Genomic DNA, 21,387 nt, shown 5'->3' with positions numbered 1-21,387 from the left:
AAATACTCTCACCTCTAAGATATCAGTGGTGGGAATTTCCATGGATTCTGTTCCTCCATAGTATAAGTACTGCATCAGCATCTGGAATGGGAAGAAGGCCAGCCGTGAAGCTGTTATCACTGAAGTCACAGGGGGCTGTGAATGACTGCACCTCCCCTTCCTGAGCAGACAGGGATCACATAATGTGCTGGCTCCAGTCTCCACTTGGCTCTTTTTCTGCTGTTGTAAGTTTGCTGCCTTCTAATACTTATTTCTTCTCAGGCTTTGAAGGGGGCCCTACTGAAGTTTTTAAGCTGTGTGATAGCATGTCTCCGATATGAACATCCTTGTAAAAACCTTCTTGTTTGGTAAAGCCTCGCAGGCTGGTCACACAGCTGCCAGCTAGCTGGAGCACTGAGTCTGCCATGCCATGAGCATGTGTGTTGCAGGGACCCCCCAGCCACTTGCCTCCCCTGCTGTGCTTCTAATCAGCTTCCAGCCTCATCCCCCACCCCCATTGGGGCAGGAGGAAAATGCCTAATTGTTTGCAGCAATGGCTCTTTGATCTCCATATGCGCACCCCAGCTAAACCAGGACAGCCATATTTAGGGAACAGCTCAGTTTGGTATTGGAAAGGGAAGACACTCCCCTGCTCTTATACTGTGCAAGCAGGTATGGATGCATGCTGTGCTTACTACTTCTGACAGCAGTGGTAACAAAATTAAGCTTGTACTTGTAAAGCTTTCTTATTTGAGCAATGCGAGCACAGGGAAGGCAAGCTGCTTTCCAGCAGAGCCCTGAACAGAAACTAGAGCTCCAGTGATCCAGTTTGCTGTCCCATCCTCTGAGTACTGTAATTGAGATTACTGTAGAATGTCAGAACCTGTTTAACTAGCCTGATTTTATTTACCATCACATCATATAGCTTCAGGAAGTATTCACATTGTTTTACCTCTTTTTTTATTAGTTGCACTCTTAAGTGAAGCAGAAGTTTCATCTTCAGAAACCTTTTGATGTAAAAATTTGTTAGGGATGTTTATTTAATTCCCTTGATTCTATTTCACTTTTTGTTACTTCCGGAGCTGCATAGTTTGGTGTTGGATAGATGGCATCCAAACTTCTATAGCCCCTTTCAATTAGGACCAAGATGTTCCAACAGGCACCTTCCATTCTCTCAATGTGAGGTGATGTTACTGCTGAATCGCAGCTTTGTATGCATCATAGAAAGAGCTCAGCTCTGTTGGGAAGCAATTACAAAACCCATTCTGCACTTTAGATTTCTCTGTTTTGTACCTTTCATCCAAATGTGAAGTGCAGACCTGGAAACCTGGAATAACTTAACTGGCACACTTCTCTGCTTGTTTTTGTCCTTGGGTATGTGCTAAGTAACCATCTTTATCTACATCATGAATTTTAGGCCCATTAGACCCAGAAATGTCATAAAAGTGAAGTGAAATTCTTGATTTTGAGCCTTTCTTGAAAAGGATGTCACTAATTTCTGATAACGTGATTTGAATTAATATGAAGCCTGGTAGTCTGCCTGCAAGTAACCTTACCTTTTGGTTAAAAGAACATGAGATTTGCTCAGGAACCTTTTACAAGTAAGTGAAGAATGTTTTGCCAGCTCTATGGAAGAGCCAGTTGTCTAGTGAGACTATAAAAATGTAAGCTGTAAGTTTCTGTTTGGATTTAGTCCTAGCTGAAAAGCTTTAGACAGAAATCAGACTCATGAAATACAGAGGTTGAATTTAAACCCATCTCTAGTTGTAGATTAAGTCTGGCCCTTGCAGCTTTCCCAGTACGTGAGAAGATGATGAGTAAAGAAGAGGTGGGATATGCTACATACCTTGAAAATATTGTATTTCATATCGCTAATTTCAACAGTCTTGCTTCCGTGGCTGTCATGTTCCGTTTTATTGGTCATCAGAGTCTTAAACCTGAGAATAATTTTAACAGATTTCTGTATTATTACTTCACACACCCATTGCCTTCTGACAAACAGCATAAGCAAGGTGAAAGAGCTTCCTTTGTTACCATTTTTAAGCTGACAACTGACACATTTCTTTTAATCTAAAGATAATTGTTTTGGAACTTCAGGGGCAAATTAACCAGTAAATTGCACACATCTCCTTCAATCCCATGTCATAATAGTTGAAAACACTTATTTTGCCAGTGAGAGAGATATATGTGCATACCAACCATGGCTGAAACGTGGAACAATTGTGGCTCTAGCTAGGAAACTGAGGGGGGTAATTAGAAAGGTGTGGAATGCCTGGGTCTGTGCACTCCCAACTACTGCACTGGTTTCTAGGAGTTATTACTGGTCAGTCCATGTCAGAGCAGCCCAGGACTTCCTTAACACGTATAGGAATGACTAGGAAAAACTGAATGGCTAGAAAAACTCATCTTTATGCTGTGTACTTAACATTAGCAAATATGTTAGAGATTGCTCCTGCAGCCCTGAATTATTTCTGCAGTCCATATCCTCAGCAGCTGCATTACTGCAGTGAGTGATTAAGAATTAGTCACAAAAAAAATAAAGAGGGGCCAGAGCTTCCTTTTATATTAGATATAGAGCTGTAGAAAGTGAGTTGTTTACCTGTTAGAAGCAGTAACCAGCAGGACTTTGTGTGCATAAAACAGCTTTCCTTCCACTAAGAAAGTCACATCAGACATTTCTTTATTGTTTAGAAAGTGAGGATCTGGTAAGGTAAGAAAACGAGAATGAGGTTTTTTGATGATTTTTGGTTGTTTTTGAAACCGTGTGTGCTTTAAAAGAAATATTACAAAAGCTTCAGTGTTTGGGTGAGCATCTTACCGAGCCGAGCTGGCAGTGTCTTGCGGATTTCAGGAATACTGGGTATAGGACTGCTGCCATAGCAATGGGTGAAGATGGTTGCGAGCTGCTGATTGATGGAATCATTCTGTGAGGAGGATAGAACAGATAACAATCAGCACTTTGATCTGAGAAAGTTTCAAGCATTTTGTAACAGCTCTCTCAAGGCTTATAGCAACTGCTCCCCTAAGAACAGCCTCTAAACACAAGGACCAGCACATGATCTAACAGTGAACTCTGAAAGAATGCTCTCAGCAACAGTTTACAGGCCAGCCCTCTGTCATGAGATAGTGGTAGGCTATGAGAGAAAAGAAGGAAAATGTTGCTGAACAAAAGCATTGTTCAGAAAGCTCCTAGAAGACACTACTGAGGTAGCCTGAATTGCCTGGTACTGTACTGGTACTGTTACATTTGCACGGTTTCAAAATCCATTTGCTGAACTGCACTTTTAGCAGAATAGCTTTCAATGATACAGAAATAAATGTCAGTACTGTGAGGGCTGTTTTTATGATTCCCTGTCACTTGGCTGTGTATGAATGTAGATAAACGCTGTCAGGGCCATCTTAACACTGCAGTAACAGGTACTTGGCATATGCACTGGCTCCTGTTTGATGTGTCCTGGCTTATACAATAGCAAAAGACCTGGCTCAAACACTTAATTTTGATACTGTTACAAAACTAAAGATTACTTTGCTGGTTTTGAGGATCTCAAACATAAGCTGTAACCCTTCATTAACCAGTTCCTCATTATAGTCTTCTTCCTTAATGGTGACGAATTCTCGTAAGAGGGTCTGTACAACCGAATAGCGAGATTGGTAGAAGGTTGTCCGTAGCGATTCAATCCACACGTGGAGCTTCCATGGGACTCCTGTAGCCAGACCAAAAGAAAGGTGATGAATAGAGAATGAACAGTGAGTAGATACCTCTGTTAGCATGTAATAACACTGAAGTGTTAGCACTGAAGTAGATCTTTACCTATTGCAGATACGTTTTTGTCTTGTCATTAAAGGTGACTGAGCTGGGTCACTGACAGATTAAGCGACTTGTCTACAGCAGCAGAGGTCTGGTAAACTGGTCCAGGGCCTTTTGCTGATTGCTAGGGTCCAAAGATTCCTTGTTGTGTGTTTCAATTCATCATTGGTCAGAACCACAGAATAAATCTGTACTAAACTTGTTTGAATACCTGACCCTACACATAGCATGAGGTCTTTGAAGTTTGTGTGTCTACTGTCAACCACAAGAAAAGCTGCTCTTTTCTGCCTTCAGATCAAATCTGTTCTTTCACCTCTAGATGAGATCAGTTTAACCCCTGATGTTACCTTTATATTAAAGGGGCTAGCCTTATAAACAGCGTACGTGAGGGAGAGAGATGCCCCTTGCTTTTGATTATTAGGAACAGAAGTGGACATGCCAAATCAGTGGGAATTTGAAAAACTAGTAAGAAGCCTTAAATCTTGTTTAAAATTACATACAGCTGTTTCCCAGAAACTTAGGATAGATTTCCATTTGGGGTTGCAGGCATTTGTCCAAATGAAATGGGGAAAAAGCTTCACTTCTGAGTGTGCACAAGACTTAAAAAATAAATGAGGAAAACACCTTACCAAGTCCTCTGAGCTCCATGGTGATGTCTACATAGCCATGCTCAGCGCTATAATACATGGCCTCTTGCAGAGCCTTCATTCTTGTTTTACATAACTTCACCTGGCCCTCATTGGAGCTGCCCTGGCTGGAGGTGTCACTCTCCACTCCCTCAGCCAAAATCTCTTCCAATGAGAGGACATCTCCCTTCAGTTGCTGGGGCTGGGTCAGGAGCTTGCGCAGAACGTTCCTGAGGAGAAACAAGTAGTATTGCTTATTAATAAATGAAATAGCAGTAATTCAGGCAGGACTGATGTGATTTGATTTTAGAAGTATGGCTTAGCAAATGGAAAATCTTCCCAAATAAAGAGTTGGGCTTTGACAGGCATTTCACTGATACAGAGCAGCATTTAAGACTCTTTCCTTCCTCCCACCACAAGATAGAAATTGATGGCCCTATAGCCTGGACAAATTAATGCAATATGCTCTTGTACCTTAGCAATAGCAGGGCATGCTTCAGAGGGTTGGGGCAAAGTGATTTTTATTGCAGCCTACGCTTTGGCACACTTCTAGAAGCACACTTCCTTCTGCCATCTCTATCTGTGGTAATAACTGCTACAACCCTTGCTGTTTCCCTGACTGACCAACTTCAGCACTGTTGTTTTAGTTAGCATTGCTTTCTGTACCAGTAAATAGAATAGAAACCATTATAAAAAAAAAAAAAAAAAAGAGAAAGACAGTTCTGCCTCACTAAATCCAGGGAGAATCTTCTGGTTTGGAATTTCACCGAGAAGTTACAAGAAAGGTTTTACTGTGTCCAGACACCCACTTTAGGCTGCTTGCATCATTGGTCTCCCTGCAGACAGCTGCAGACAGCTGCAGCGGACATCCTCATCCCTGTTAGTCCACCCAGACACGCAGCTGTGACATCGCACTGCCACTAGCTGGTGCTCTCCTTGCACCCACACGACTCCATGTGACCAGAACTGCAGGCTTTCCATCACCCTCTCCCATCGGCCTGGAGAATAAGCCTTGAATTTCAGTTTGTATGGTTGGATGTCACAGCAGGTTGTGGGAGGGGAACGGAGTTGGGATCAGATCCGTAGTTTCACACTGTAACTAACAGCATTAGGCTGTTCCAGCTCTGCTGAGTTTGGGCCTCATTTGAACTTGGGATGTTTTCCCTGGTGTAGCCAGATGTGTGGCATGCCTGGAGGTGCGCTTTTGGCTCTGCTCTAAAGAACATCCGTGTGCCAACAAGGTAGCTGCTACTGAGCACGTTGCCATAAAGGTGTGTGGTAACACTGCAGGAGCCCCCTGGATATCAACTCAGCCCCTCTCTGTGGGCGGCATGAGCCTGTTTTAATTGGCTCGTTATGCTGACATTTCTCTGGGAATTGAAGAATTTCTGGATGAGTTTGTACATAATGTCTTATTTCTAAACAACCACCCTGCAAGCAGGGTTAGAAAGCCTAGTCTAGCTTTTCAGTGACTGATCTCTTGGCCGGTCATCCAGAAACCAGTGATACATTCAACTGAATTCTGTAGCTGTTTATTTTTGTCACTTCTTAATATGATCGGAATCTGTCTCAATATCATGAATATCATCTTTGCAGCTATCCCATAGGTGGAATTTAATCTGTGAAAATCTTGCATGATTTTTTTATTTTTCCTCAAAGGGCTGCAACAGAAAACAGCTACTGGCTTAAAGTATCAGTCCCCCCCAGCACTACCTACATCATAATTGGAATAATCAAAGAAACTAAGCAGAGCTTAAAAAAATGGTTGCTATCAACACAGCCTTAACACCATCTTCTGAACTGCACACCTGTGGATTTGGACATAAGATAAGCAATACACCTACAGCATGTCAGCCTTACAAGAGGTTTTTTGCCTGAACACGAATGGAGCTTTACCTGTGTCCGTGTGCAGCTGAATGACTGAAACAATTCATATCCTCATGAAGTGAAGATGACATGCCATTGACTTCCAGCATACTCAGGAGGGGATCGGCGCCTCTGCTTAGCAATAGGCTGACCAACTCGTAGTTCCCTAGGGAACAATTAACAGAAATAGCACGTCTCTTAATTTTCTGAAATGTAACTCAGGACTGTTATCAGACAAAGTATACCAGCAGCTTTTAGGCTGCCAACTAATGCTTTCAAAGCACCCCGTAAGCATGCGTTAGGCTTCATGACATATCTGAGAAGAATGGAGTCACAAAGCAGCTAAATGACAAAAGAATGTGCAACTAGCTATAGGCAGAAACTGGTCTGGCACTTCCAGTGCACACAAGCAGCCTCTGCTGTTCAGTTGGTGGGTGAGGTTAATGGAGAAGGCCAGAAGGGGGCTGCTGACCACGGCTTCCACCTTGCAGACAGGTATACTGGTGCAGTTCACATTCACCTGGGCTCTTTTCCACTGTTTTCATAAGATACAGCATTGAGGGGTGGCAAGAGACCTTGCACAATGTGTGTCTTCCACTATGGAATGGGGGGAGGAGGCCATATTTTTTTATCATTTCAGTAAAGCTTGGAGCAGATAAGGCAGAGATTTGTGTTTACGAAAGCACAAAAATAAAGCAGAAAGAAATAAAAGGGGGAAAAAAAGCTAGAACTTACATGCTGAAAAACAACAGGTACTTTTAGACTAGCACAGACTTGTTGATAGAATGCTAAAATCTTTACAGAGCTAGGTAGAAATGCAGAATTTTACCCATCTTTAATAAATTAATCAAACAAATGTCTTTATATAGCAGTTTTTCTTTCCTCAGGCTGAATTTAAACTTGTTAATTTTTGCATCTGGAAGTTATTTAGATCCAAGACGTGCCTAGGCTAGACAGTAGCTGTTTTATGTTTCTTCACAGAGCCCTGTGCAAAGGAGGAGCTGTTTCAGCTAAGCATGGAGGCTGCTGGCAGGAGATAATAGTTGGTACTAGTGGCAGAAGTGGGCACTCATGTAGTGCCCATCAGCTGTTGCACATGATTGCTGTCAGTCACTGCCAACTCAGGTTGAGTTCATATTAGTGGCTTAGAAATGAAAAAGAAAAAAATGCTGATTAGCACCTAGTGCTGCCCCTTTGGTATCTTTGCTGTATCTTACAGTACCTGCAGACCACAGTGCAGAGCAAATACTAACACATTTTACAGATCCCTGGGCCAGGCATCAATCAGTAGTGCTGATTTTGTGACAGCAAAAGACAGAGCGTGCCGTGGTTGCACGTAACTTACCTGCTGCTGAAGCCAGTTGAAGTGGGGTCTCAGCGTAGTTGTCTTCTCCACTGTTGACAGCAGAGCCCTCAACATGGGCACCAGCATCCAAGAGTAGCTGCAATAGATGCATTAAAAACAAGGATTTGAGAAAACAGCAGTTCAGCGATGCACACCAGAAAAGGCTGTGTGCTAGGAAGAAAACCAGAAGATTCATGATGCGTGCATGCACACAAAGGGAACATCTCAAAGGCAAAAGACTTTTTGCAGGGCGAGTTTCTCATGTGTGTCTTTGATCATCCTAGGGCTAAAGCCTCTTCACAAATGTCAGTTCAGAGATTTATTTTCTTTTCCTTTACTGTACTTTCAGCAGTGAGTTTATGCTTAAAAAAAAAATAAAAAAATAAAATTCTCAGCTGACATCTCTTATTATGAACTTGGTTTTACTGCTTGTAATTTCCCAACTAAAAAGAGCTCTGCAATCAGAGTGTCTCTTGAGCATAGGGAGTTCATCTTGTTTAGTCTCATGATGTGGGCAGGAAGCAGGATACACCTTCAGGGAATTAACCCTGGAGGCCAAACATAGCCCTTGGTCTCTCCCAAGCCTTGTGGAGCCTGTCTAAGAAGGCTCTAGCAGCCTTAGTGATTTGCCATGCATGGAAGTGGCTTTCTTTGAACACACTAATCTACTCACAAGGCAACTGCAAATATCCTAGATAAAGGAGTGGTTATGCATCTCCTATGGCCAAGCAGTGCTGGCAGTCATCAGCAGAGGGGCACTCACTCAGAGCAGCACCACTGTAGCAACATTGATGAGCACTGTGCTCCAGCCAGCAGCAGAGGTTCTTCCTCTGAGCGTGAGTGTCCAGATGGCTGTAACGGGTAACGCTGTCACAATTAAGCAGTTTCGGCCATCCCTGATTAATGGCACTGGCACATACATTCACATTTTTACTATAAAACTAAAAGAGTTTGTAGGGCTTGACAATCGGTTCATTGGCTAGTTTGCCAATGAATAGCTGAGATGCCAACTATTTCAGGTAATTATCCTATAGTAGGCCTTACATGGAACAGTGATTTCATACACAGAATCAAGAGAAAGCTCTCATCAACCCTTTAAAAGATGCTTGCTGAAGGAAAGATTTTGTGTAATCCTTAAAAATTTTAAAGCAAACAAACACGGTGGGTATGCAGTCCTGTAGGAGCTGTGATCCATCTGGCTACAGAGAATCACACCATTATCTCCCATGTAAATTAAGGCTGCCCAGCCCTTGCAGTACCAAAGGCTGTGCTGGCAATTTGCCACTTGAGATCAAGTATTTGTAATTATTTACAAACATACACAAAACATGACTATACAACCCCCATTTGCTTATATCTTTTTTTCCCTTTGAGCAGAAGGTAAATTAAATTCAGCAGTCACTGTCTTGTTTTGGTATTGGTTTTGAGCTCCCCTTGAAGTCTGAGCAGAATATCAAGGATTCCACTCTATTCTGCTGCCCTTGCATTTATTCCATGGAAGAGGGAGCAGGGTGTGTGGATGCTTAAGCACTTCAGTCCCTCAGTATCTTGGGCAAAGATTCCTGACTGAAGACTTTCTTCTGCTTACCTGAACAACAGATATATGCCCATGTAACACAGCAAAGGTGAGAGCAGTCCAGTGCCGGCTGTCAGGATGGACTGAAGGGTATCGTGGAGAGGTACTGGGAACCTGGGCAAGGAAACCAGGTAGTTATTAACCACTGCAGCATCTGTCTTCCATAATCTTCAGATTTCCACATAACTGGCTCTCCCTTTGAAAGTGATGGCCCCAGGGAGCAGTAACAAATACCATTTAGTAAACACTGCCAGCACAGCTCACTCTGTCCTGTCCTCTGGGCATTTTTAATGGGCTTACTGGTTTCTCCTAGTGGCAGCTCTTTAAGGAAGGAGGCCCCTTCACCCGACCATGCCTATTAGACATGCCAGTAAGTGCTCCAAGAAGTCCTGAAGGTATTTTCCCCTCTCCCAAACCTCTGAAGCAGCAACTTCTGAAAGAAGTGCCTTGCCCTCAGATTGTGGCAGAATCTTCCAGAAATGAAGACCTCAGTTGGTAGGAGAAATTTGATAGTGATTTAATTACTGCTCTCCTTAATTTACAGACTAAGGATGAATGATGATGAGGAGGAGGTGGTACGCCATTACTTACTGGTATATCTAAATTTGCTCCAGCATCTATAAGCATTTGGACCATTGCTTCATCTCCAGCAGCACACGCATACATCAGTGGGGTCATACCCTTTAGGGGAGGAAAAAAAAGTTACCTTTCTATATCAACAGCAGATCTGTCATGGATACAGAGTTTGAATGATAGGTACAGAGTGTGAGTGTGAGTGTGGGTGTGGGTGTGTGTGCATAGGTATACATTGAAAATGTTTTGGTTTCAGTGTAGGGCTGACTCAACATGCTAATAAGGAAAGGCACTGTGGTCAAAAATCAGAGGTCAAGACTGCTACAGTTACTGAGCTTCATAGGCTGCAAAAAAGAAATAGCTTTTTTTTCTTCTTCTTCTTTTTTTGTACCATTTGTAGCCATAAATAAATGACAGTAGCAAGTCCTCAACCTTTCCAAAGCTGCCTACAAAGCAGGGTCCTTACACAGAAGAAAAGCAAAACTTCTCCCAGTTTGCTGGCTGGCTGCAGAGGAGTGTCATGATACAACAGTGCTTGCTCTCAGGGCAAAATATCAGAACAGGGCAATTCTGCTCTAGAAGAACAAAAGTCCTTAGGGCTACATGAGCAGAAACTACAAAAACTTAAGGAAAAAAATAATAATGAAGGAAGTAAATGGCAGACTTTCATAATATAAATCTGCCACTTTAACAAAGTCGATGTCAAGGGCACCTGTGAAATGATACGTCTGTGATCAGAAAACTGATGTGGGATATGCAAATATAAGGTGACTGCATAGTTAAATGTAGTCTTCAGCAGGAGCAGTTCTGCCCATGTTTGTATGCATTTTCATATACCTTTTAAATTGCAGGATGCTAGAAAATACCGTGGAAGATTTACTCATTTCACAACTGGCTCTGAAAACCTTTCTACTTGCATGTAAATCCTCCCTACTGGTAAATAACGTATTGTTTTTGAGATGTGACAGGTTTTTCTCATTGCTGTGACATCTATAATGAATGTTTATTTGGGAGAGGTGGATGTTGTTTTTATTATTATTATTATTATTATTTTTAATTAGAAGGTAAATCAGTGTATTGAATGATGTCCCAGAGAGCAGACTGCAGTTACTTGATGGAACTGACAGCACAAACAGAGGCAGCTAAAGACTTCCCAGAGTAACAAGTTCTTATGCTTAAACACAGCTTAGGAGGGAACAGGTGAAAATAAAGCATGATGAGCTTTCAGCAAAGCTAATACTGACTGAAATCAGTGCTACTGGGATTCTCTGTGCTGTTTCATCTATCACACTGCATTGAGAACAGACAGTTCACTTCAAACAGGCAACCTACATGGAAAGGAACACATAATTTGATGCAAAAATTGTGCATGCATCTGTTTATATGGCACACCTGATCATCCATGGTATTAACTCCATCGGCTCCCAGTGCATCTATTGCTTGATTGATCAGATCTGTCCTTCCGCAGTTCAACATTCGGAAACCCAGATCCTGCTGGAATCTTTCAGTAGCAGCCTTAGCATCCAGTCTCCGGAAGGAACTAAAGCAGCACTCAGGTCTGTGGAGGACAAAACAACTTATGGATTTTTTGTCTTTTTTTTTTTAAACATCACCTCCTCCTACAGAAATCAGGCTTATGAAATGTCATGGTTTTACCTACTGCACACCATGTAATCATTTCTGAAGCAATCTGGCTAAACTTCAGTCATACTGGAAATAGAAGCTTTAGTTCTTAGGGACAAACAATAAATTCTTTTACTATTACAGGAAAAAATGGTGCCAAGAAGAGGAATTTCATCAGTGCTTTCTGTGGGAGGGACAGAAAGAAATCCTTATTCCCTGTCACTCAGCCTTTCACTTCAAGGGCACCTGTGGACCAGACTACTGCAGCAGTGTGGTGGGAGGGCTCGCAGGGTGCAAACCTGCAGCAACTGAGTTATCATTCATTCTGCTGCATGATAGGACGTGGCTGTAACATGATAGTGCATCATACATAGACAAGAACATATTCCAAGGAGGAGAAAGAGATGTAGAGAAGGTTACACGTATACAAAACACCAGCCAAGTAGTAGTACTATAATGAGAACATTAGGCTGTCTGACTGCTGGATGGTTATTCTGAAGGAAGATCCTTATTTTTCAGATTGTTCTCTGAAAACAAAAAAAAAACTCAACAAATTTCATAAAAAGCCCCCCCAAAAATATCAAATCTCATCTCTTCTCCTGTTCTTCATGGAAATGAGGTAATGTTTCTGTGAGGCTTTGTTAACTCCTTATCCTCCAGGTAACTATCAGATAGCCTTCATCTCATTTGGAAGTAGTCCAGAAATGTAAATCCCTCTGCTTGTGCTGAGAGCTGTCAGTTCCAGAGCTGGAGGCCTATCTCCCTCACTGACCAAACATTCCCAAACTGGAGGTGAGCACTGATACGCTCAGCTCTTTGATGCTATTTCAGGGTGAGTGCCTTCTCTACTAGTTGTCTGGTTTCATCACAAGCTCCTTCTGCAACCTGTCAGTGAGTGAGATAGTAGTTCGCCAAGTTCCTTTGAAAAGTGAGACTCTTTCAAGGAGGCTGACCTGGAAAGTCTGTATAGGCTGCCAGATAAGTAAAACAGAAGAAAGACTTGGAATGGATCATACCCAAGTATTAATTCAACTGCACATTTTGTATGCTTCTGAACTACATTGGGGCTGATGACAAATAGGGCCCAGCTGCAATGTAAAATATGCTGAGTTCACAAAACACTCCTGGGCCTGGTGAGCAGTCCCATTGCATGTGGGAAAACAGCATCACTGCAGCTGCATCAGGGTGCAATTTGAGGAGGAGTCAGCAGGGAAGCAGAGTGACAGACTCAGAGTCACCCGCTCTTTGGAAATACATCCATAAATAAAATGCAGCTCCCAGGCAGCAAGCACAGATATCTGAAGAGAAGATCTCTTAGTTATCCAGATCCTTGGTTAGGACACATGCAGTACAGTAAGGCTTACTGTTAGATGTATATGAATCCTAAATAGAGCCTAAGTAATAAATCATCTTGCTCTCTAGTAAGGAAATTGGCATAGTATAATGATGCTGCAATATTATTATATAGTAATGGTATCATATTCTATATAATCACTATTATTATCCTATGCAAACAAGTGAAACAAGACATTATAAACTTGAAAGCTGTTGAACCTTACAGAATAAATTACTTTTTTTTAAGTACAGGTATCTGTTTTTGCACACTGATTCTATTTTGCTAAGAGGCACAAGCCACCCTGCGCTGTTGGAGCAAAGGGAGAGGGATGGGGGCACCATGCACTGCTGAGCCCTGCAGAGCAAAGAGCAAAGCAAGGCATTGTAGAGAGCTGTCAGAGGGACAGAGCAAAGAGGTGGGCTGCAGTTCTTGGCGTGGAAGTGCTAGGAGCACATCTGGAGTCAGCAATCTGAAGTTACTATTTATGGGCTTTGCTCCTCAGGGACCTGCAAGCTCAGGCCATGCAAAACTTCCCAATAGAAAAATACTGTATACATGCCGGTCTGTAGTAATTGCTTGACAGCATGCACTTCTGTGGTAGAGGCAAAGCAGCTTTTTCTTTTAGAGTGTGATAAAAGCTACAGCATTCTCCATGAGCCAGGGAAAGAGCTCACACACGCACAACTGCTGTGCAGCAGCTGTACCCACAGCAGGTTTTCCATGCGTGACTTGTTACCCTGTCAGAGAGAGGCAAACTCGCACGCTTCCTAGGATAAAGCTTGCACCCGTGCAATGCCCAGATGGCAGCTCCTGTGTATGCTTGGCTTCCCCCTGCCTGTGGATGGAGAGCACAGGCTGTCTCTTAAGTGTTTTGTTTTTCCTCACACTGGAAACAAAAACAAGCACCCAAATCCCTGCCTTATTATTTAAGGTATGATCTATAAAGTAAGGGACCACCTGTGTTTTGTGTGCCAATGTGTAAAAAAAAAACTACCACAGAGATAGAGGGGGGTTCCTTTGAGGTGCAGAATTTGGATTCAGTTTTGAAAGAAAAAGACAGAAGTGGCATTCATCATTACTTATGTGTCCAGCCCCCTCATTTAACCCATAGTCAATATGGCAGATAAAATTCACTCAAGAAAACCTGCAGTAGTGTTCAAGATATAACTCTGGTAGCAAAAGCAGTGCTAGTGACAGCAACTTTGAAAGACAACAAACAGTGAGTAAAATACCTATGATGTGCTAATGAACCAGGCTAATTATAAATCCTTGTTCGATGTACATGTAAGAGGAGGATATTAATAGGTACTTAGGCTTTTCGCCAGGGCATCTGAGAAAGCAAAAGATTATCTTATAATTAAGACTGAGGCATAAATGAGTGAATATTTATATTGCAATCTTTCTGTCTCATTCTTCCTGCACAACTTCTGGCAAGACAAAATCCTTCTACCCCAACTGTGGCATTAGGCCAAAGGTTCTTTATCTCCTCCTAAAACCTTGAGCACGTATTATATATACAGTATTCTCAGATCCCACTCCTATGAAACATGCGAAGTAGAGCACTCAGTCCACCTACTTGAGCTGCCTGGGCTCACAGTCCAGCCCAGGTAAAAGCAGCCTGGCTGTCTGCCTGATGTCATCACTGTCCACTGTTAAGCTGCGTCGGTGCTCAGCATAGGTGATAGCCACTCGCATCCACTCCATCAGCGGCGGCAGAAGCATGAAGGGACTGCGTAAACAAGGAGAAAACATGCCATGGTTAATGTGGGTCTGCTGTCTTCTGCTAGGACTCAGCATCAGCACATTTCATCACTTCCTCTGCCTGTATGTGAGAGGCAGTCAGATAAAGCCCATCCTGCAAAGGTAGCTCTGTCCTCCTGCTCAACAAGGCAGCAGGTCAGCAGGTGAGAGACTGTGCACAATTGACCCTTTAAGACCACTGCAGAACTGCTGCAGCAGCTTTGCTTTTATGTCATTTTCCCCAGCAAAACTTGCAACACTTTGGACTCGGGGACAAATGAGTAGAATCCAAGAAATAACCAACATGGAGACAACTCGGAGGAAGAATACGTGTATAACAAACAACAAATTGTAAGCACTTGCAGAAAAAAACAAAACAAAACAATTTACCTGGTCTTAATTTGTACAGCACCCACACAGTGAGGTTTTAGTCTATATCAGGAATTTCAAGGCAATAAAGCAACATAAATATAGCATTAACAACAGTGCCAACAGCCATTTTGGGATAGCTTATGAACAGCCCCCCCCCAATTCATTCCCATGAATGAAAACAACACTAAAATTACCCAATAATATATGGGTATCATAACACTCATACACAACATATCTCATCTCCCACTACACAGCCAGAGTGATCTGTTATTTGCTTGATTTCCCCCAGGGATACCTGCCACCATGATGTGAGGCTCAGAAGTGCCAGCTGTAATTGGAAACACCTCTCCCATTTCTAGTAATGAGTTTACTCATGCTGAAAAAAAGCCCTTTTCATTTAAGCATTCAAAAGAAAATAACTGAGGAGATAAGGTACAAGTTCCTTTATAAAGCTGGAAGTAAAAAGATGCATACCAGAAAATATAAAATGATATTAATGAAAGCAGTTGAACCCATGAAAGGCATTTTCAAAGCAGTGCACGTATATGTGTGTGCACATCTGCCATCACAGTGAGAGAGAGCAGCGCCGATCCCATTAGAAATCATTTTATCAATAATGAGATTTGTAAGCAGAACTGCCTTTGGATGGCTTTGAACATCCTTCAGGCTGGAATAATTCTACCCCATCTAATATGTCCTAGCTCTTTCAATTTTACCAGTTGCAAAGCACACTCTAATAAGTTGCCATTTTCTACTCCCAAACAAGCCTGCTTATTTTCCCTCTGCTCCTTTCCTTCTCAGTGGCAAAGAAATATCTACAAAATCACATGTCTGTCTAAATATCTGATCAATCCAGGACCGCCAGAGCAAGAGTGTTCTCAACGTGACTTGCTGCTTTTACCAGTGTTCTTCTACATCAATCAACTATAATATTAGGGCTCCTACATCCTTCACTATGAAAACCTTGCAGTAGCTCACCAGCTGAGAGACCTTGAAGCTCAGCTTTAATTCCCCAGCCCATTTAAGCTTACTAACTCACTCCAGATCTGTGGGATGATCACTGCAGCCAATAAGCAGCTCGGCCAGCTCAGAGTTGACTGACTGCCCTGAGGGAAGAGCAGCAATCCAGACAACTCGTGTTTGGGAGATGTATTCAGCAGTTGGCTCCAGAGAACTTCTTTCTGGCCTACAACAGAGCCAGCATTTACACCTTTTAGCTTCAGGCATCGAAGGGAGGAGCCTAAATTCAGTATCTAAACTGGCTCTGTGTTTAGCAGAGCCTCTAGTCTCCTCCCAGAATGGCGAGCACAGAAAGACATGCTTAAAAGGACTAGAATGAAATACTCAAGTGCAATTAATTAATCACCCATCTTACAAGTAAACATATCTGGAACCTTTTGTGGCTGTGCACAATTTTGGCCACATCACAGCATCCCTGAAGCTTTCAAATTGGGATCATCACTGGACAGAGAACCATGCTGATCCAGCAGAGACCAGATTGCCTTCCAGGTAGTGAGCCAAATCTGGGTAGCTGTTATGCTGCTGCAATAAGCTGTGCTCAGCCAGCAGAAAATACCATTGAGTCTGCACCAGAAATAACACGTATTAGGAAGAATCCTCCATTTTTTAAACACTGGCATGTGCCAGGATCCTAAATGGATTGCAGGCACAAGCAGATCTTGAACAACAAAAGCCTGGCTGGGAAGGAAAGGGAAGGAAAAGTTGTTCGTTTTAAATAACAAGAGATTTTTCCAAAGGCTTTAAAACTCACCTCAGTATGCTACTTAGTTACCCTGCATCAAAGGAGAACAGACTTCAGACTGCAATAAGTGTCAGAAAGGATGACTTTCTCTTGCTGCTGTCCTAATCTGTCCCAGTCACACCACTCACTTCACTATGCAAGCAAATAAATAATTATTCTATCAGTAATGAGCTCAATCTCTATTTTGCTTACAGGCTCTATTTCCCCAGAAAACTTCAAGCTTGAGGATGGAATTTCTGTTCTTCCTTCTGTTCCTTTCTTCACAGTATGCTTGTGGGCATGCTAGCAGCAGCACTTCTTCACTCATTTTCTCCCTGACAATACATTACGCAAGCAGCATGATCTAAGCAGGGAGAGATGCAGTTCAGCTGAAGTAAATGCCAACGCTGGGTTGCACTGCACTAAGAAAATAAATGCAATTATTCTTTTTTTCCAGAAAATAAATGCAACTGTCATCCCTATGGCTCTTAACCTGGGCTTCTGTCTGCCTCTAGGGAAACACTGATCATTTCACAGTCTGAAAAACACCGGAGGAGGATGGAGGGGTGAAAACTCCACGGAAAATTAACTGGGAAGATGCCGCAAGCTAAAAAATGAATTTCTATCTATGTATTTCTGTCTGTGCCATGTTCTGGACAGTGCATTTTCCTCATAATTTTCTGACATTTGGAAGCATTTGGCAGCTCATTAAATTCTGCACATGAAGCGATCCAGCCCTGGGAAACTGTCATATTCCCAGCAGCAGTTCACTGGGGGCACACACTGTGTTTTCTGTGAAGAATGCCATCACTGCTTTGTTCAGTTTCTTGTCATCCTGCCTTATAAGAGAGCAATTTTACATGTAAACTGAGATAGTATACAGCAGTAAAAAGTGAAAAGAACACTCCTTGCTTACTACATGCCTTGTAAAGAAACACAGTAACATCTGAGAACACCACGAGCACCAATATTTTATCCATCACTTGCTTAACATTCGCTCCACTTTGAACCGGTCAGACCCGCCATTGCCAGGGGGCTCAGGTTGGAGATGTGCTCTGAGAAAGAATGGAATCTATTGTTGTTGTTTTCCCCTTGTTTGAACAAAAAATGCATTCTTCTATGAAGACATAATCAAGAAGGATGGTGGCAGCCACACTTGGCAGAGAACTTACAGCAAGTTCATTTGTTGAAAGGGTTTGTAGCTTTTCCCTGGAAATGTGCTGCACTTAACTGATTACAATTGCCTAGGACACGACTGGCATGTGGGGATCACGGGTGGCAATCTCTGAGGGTATGCTGTGGGATCACAGACTTTCAGAGTTAGGTCATTCATCACAAAGAAACTAGTCTCCAAAGCCAGCTCTAGTCAGAATTTTTAAGAACCCTAAGGCCAAGGCATTTTTGGCAGAGGGAAATTAATTGTGTGCAGAGAAGGCGAGACCTCCACAGGAGTCAGAAGATGATGCCATTGGTATGCCATTCAACACTGAATGTTAAGAAAATGCTCGTGGAGCTTCAGTTTTGGAGGTGAGGAACACCTGGCTTTTCAAATGAAAAGAGTAAGTCTCCCTACAGGGAACTTGCACAGTGCCAAATTCCTCCCTCCTGCCTGGAGGGTCCAGTGACAAGATTGATGAATAAAGGGGGAGTGGAGAAGGAGGAGATGTTTTGCCTGCTGCCACTTCTTTTCCTTCTGTTTAGCTACAGCATACGATACTGAAAAAGCTCTCAGTATTACCTGTTTCCCACTTTCTCCCCCCATCTTTGTTGCTGTTGTTGTTGTTTTTAAAAGGAATGAGCTTAAAAGTCGCTTTGCAAATGTGCAGGAAGGTAAAGGAGCAGTGTGCCAAGCAGGAATATTGGTGACTGTCCTGTGGCCAAGCAAGCTCCTAATGAGGGGTCCTGGGAGACAGACGTACAGTGAGCAGAACTATGTAGGGGTAAAAAAAGTGGGAATAAGATCGATCTACAGGTATATGGTGATTTGTGTAGGAAGGCAGCCAAGTGATGCGTTGTTTGAACTTTACACCAAGACAGAAAAAACTCAAGTATGACAACAGAGTCAAAAAGAAAAAAGAATAATATTTAACGAGCTGGAGAAGGAAAAGACTCTGAGGCAAGACAGAGTATCCCAAACCAAACCATTTAATGTCAAAGTAGAAAACAGAGGCAAACTTAAAGCTTGGATTCTCAAACATTAAACCATTCTGCAAGTTGCAGCAAAGAAAGTTCACTGGGTATGTAATTATATGTGAATAAAGTAACAAGAAAAACACAAAATCTTTACTCCAAAACACAACCAGCTTAAGCCTGGAGCCATTCCTTTCATATTCAAGATATTTTACTGAACTTGCAAAAACCTACCACATTTACAAAAAAAAGATAGGAATTGCCATCCCCATTCTGATCCAAAGATCATCTCAACTAATGCCACGTCTTTCAAAGCAAAGAGTCCCAGCTCTTCACAGAAATGGAAAAAGAAATCTAATAGCAGCCAACTGGCCTAAAGGGAATGTTTTCTTCTGAATTCCCTTGAAACAATGATTGGCTCATGTCTTAGAAGATAAAGAGATTTTAGTGGATCATTATCAAGCTGCTAAGGTCTTGGCTTGGTTCTGCCACAACACTAACTTCCAGAGTTTAGTGAGTTATCCTTCAGTGGGACACTAACAGAATGAAAAACATCTGGATAATATTACATTTATTGGGATCCTTTCTGCACTGAGTCTGCCTCCACAATTTCCTCTGCTGATAGAGCATAAAACGATACAAGAATAGTTTTAATCTAGAAATGGCAGTTCTGATCTTTACTAGCAACCACAGAAATCATTTTTTTTCTGCTCTTGTCTGCAAGCTTCACTGAGAAATGAGACAGGTTTTATTCTACATTAGCTACAAATCACAATAAAAAACTCATTAAAAAAAGCTCACTAAAAAAAAGCATTAAGTACATGGGTACTCACTAAGAATCCTAAAAAGATACTTTAGTGTATGATTTCCTTATTGTTTCTTGTTTTAGCAACAGGGAAAAACAATTTTCAGACTGAAAGCAAATGCTTCTGTTGTTCTAGAATGTGCCATGTGTAATCTAGAAACACATTTGTAACATCTGTATGCTGTGGCAAAAGGAACTCAGTTTATAGGCAGATGTAAAATAATTAAAACCAACTTAAACCATACGTAGGTGATGATAAGAGTCAGATAAATACACACGATAGCTTTAAGTATAACAACATCGCCATAATGATTTAGTTAAGGATGTGACTTACTTCCATCAGCCTCAAGAGCACACAGAGCCATTTGATCCCTATCACTGCAAGTAATCACCTCAACAGAGGAGACATCATGGAATGGAATACCACTGGATTTGCTCTTCTGCTCCTCCCCACTCTTTGACATCCTAAAGTTCTCCAAATGTTAAGGCTTACTGCAAACAATCAGGCAGGTGAACTGAGGGGCAATTCTTGCATAACTCTGGACCTAACTGCAGCCTTAAGCCCTAACCAATAGACAGCTCTATGCTTAAATCACTTGCATGAAGGTTAGACGCAACTTTGTTGACAGATTTGCTGAATCTCATGCTTCACACTGAAAACAGCACTTGCCAATGATGCATGTGTGAGCTTGTAACACCAGACAAGCAGAGGCCAATTCTGTACATCCCTGAGGGCCTTGGTCTCAAATGCAGCATCTGAGTGGCTGTGAGCTTCCCCAGCTCTTCACACAGCAGATCAGCAGCTCTGGTCAGGTCTGGACTTTATAATGAACTGCTCATTTGCATCACATCTGTTGAGCCTTTCCCATATAAAAAGGTAACCATTCTGGCTTCCAAGCCTCCCCCATTTTGCCAGGACAAGGCCTTTCACTGTAGCTGCTCTGAAGGAAGCTTACACCCCTCTGCTGCCCCTCAGGCCTGATGTGGCCAGCAGCAAGGACACCTCACTTCTGCATGCCTCTCACACATTACTCTCTGCTGCTTGTGGTGTTACAGTTCAAGTTTCTGAAGGCCCATACAGCTTGTCTTCAGTTACACAACTGGTCACAATCTGCACCAACCTTTCAGCTGTCATTAAAAATCTATTTGTGTGCAAAATCTGAAGAATTCCCTTTGTGCCCTTCTACTTGTGTTTTTAAGCCATTAGCAGACTACCATAAAAAGAGAAAAGAGAGAGTCAATTATTGTGGATTTTCTGGGTAATTCAGTCAAAAGGGCCCCTGAGAATTTGCAGAACAACCAGAAGAGGCCGGTGTGGTTTGTTCCAACCTGAATCGGTTTGATATTTAGGGCCCCACAATCAGGAGCCACCCAAACAGACCGACTGAAAAGATGTTGCCATGTGCTACAAGCACAATTCCTGCTGCAAAAGAAAACACCGATCCAGTTTGGAGCGAAACATGAGTGCAAACTACAAGCATTAACTGAAAGAGCCTGTAACAACATGCTATGTGATAGGCAGAAACAAACACAGGCAGAAAGCCAGAATGGGTTGTCTATTATTCTTGGATTAACCTTGATCTTGTGACCAGAAAAACCAAGAGGTATTCTTACAGTTCATTCCAGGTGCGAGGCTAGCAAATGAAAGCAAACCACAGTGCACTACCTGCAAGAAGATTTACCTGGGTTCAGTGTGATTCTTCACTATCCAGTGTTACAACTCCTCCTCCATCTTTTTTTTTTTTTTTTTTTTTGCCCATTATGGTTTATTCCTGCAAACACTAGTCAGATGGAGATAACAGGCCTGTTAGTTACAACTTCAGTCATGCCAATGTGCATATGTTAAAAACATATGCTGATTTCTCAA

The 21,387-nt window shown here is 42.3% G+C and overlaps 1 protein-coding gene across 1 annotated transcript in view; it reads right to left on the bottom strand.

Annotated features, from left to right (window-relative positions):
* The window catches only part of ABTB2 (ankyrin repeat and BTB domain containing 2), a 125,987-nt gene that overhangs the window by 4,609 nt on the left and 99,991 nt on the right, over positions 1 to 21,387 (bottom strand). Inside the window, exons 4-15 of the mRNA XM_015863534.2 lie at positions 14,309 to 14,461; positions 11,166 to 11,331; positions 9,792 to 9,881; positions 9,213 to 9,314; positions 7,625 to 7,721; positions 6,310 to 6,445; positions 4,417 to 4,643; positions 3,505 to 3,683; positions 2,798 to 2,903; positions 2,579 to 2,681; positions 1,826 to 1,916; positions 13 to 81 (exon numbers count right to left, since the gene is read on the bottom strand). Of these exons, the coding sequence (XP_015719020.1) occupies positions 13 to 81; positions 1,826 to 1,916; positions 2,579 to 2,681; positions 2,798 to 2,903; positions 3,505 to 3,683; positions 4,417 to 4,643; positions 6,310 to 6,445; positions 7,625 to 7,721; positions 9,213 to 9,314; positions 9,792 to 9,881; positions 11,166 to 11,331; positions 14,309 to 14,461 (1,519 nt within the window). The remainder of the gene's footprint in view (positions 1 to 12; positions 82 to 1,825; positions 1,917 to 2,578; positions 2,682 to 2,797; positions 2,904 to 3,504; positions 3,684 to 4,416; positions 4,644 to 6,309; positions 6,446 to 7,624; positions 7,722 to 9,212; positions 9,315 to 9,791; positions 9,882 to 11,165; positions 11,332 to 14,308; positions 14,462 to 21,387) is intronic.

This window comes from Coturnix japonica, chromosome 5, assembly GCF_001577835.2.
Source record: "Coturnix japonica isolate 7356 chromosome 5, Coturnix japonica 2.1, whole genome shotgun sequence".
Classification (NCBI taxonomy): domain Eukaryota; kingdom Metazoa; phylum Chordata; class Aves; order Galliformes; family Phasianidae; genus Coturnix; species Coturnix japonica.
The sequence above is the reverse complement of the archived record's forward strand: the minus strand, read 5'-3'. Positions and strand labels throughout refer to the sequence as shown.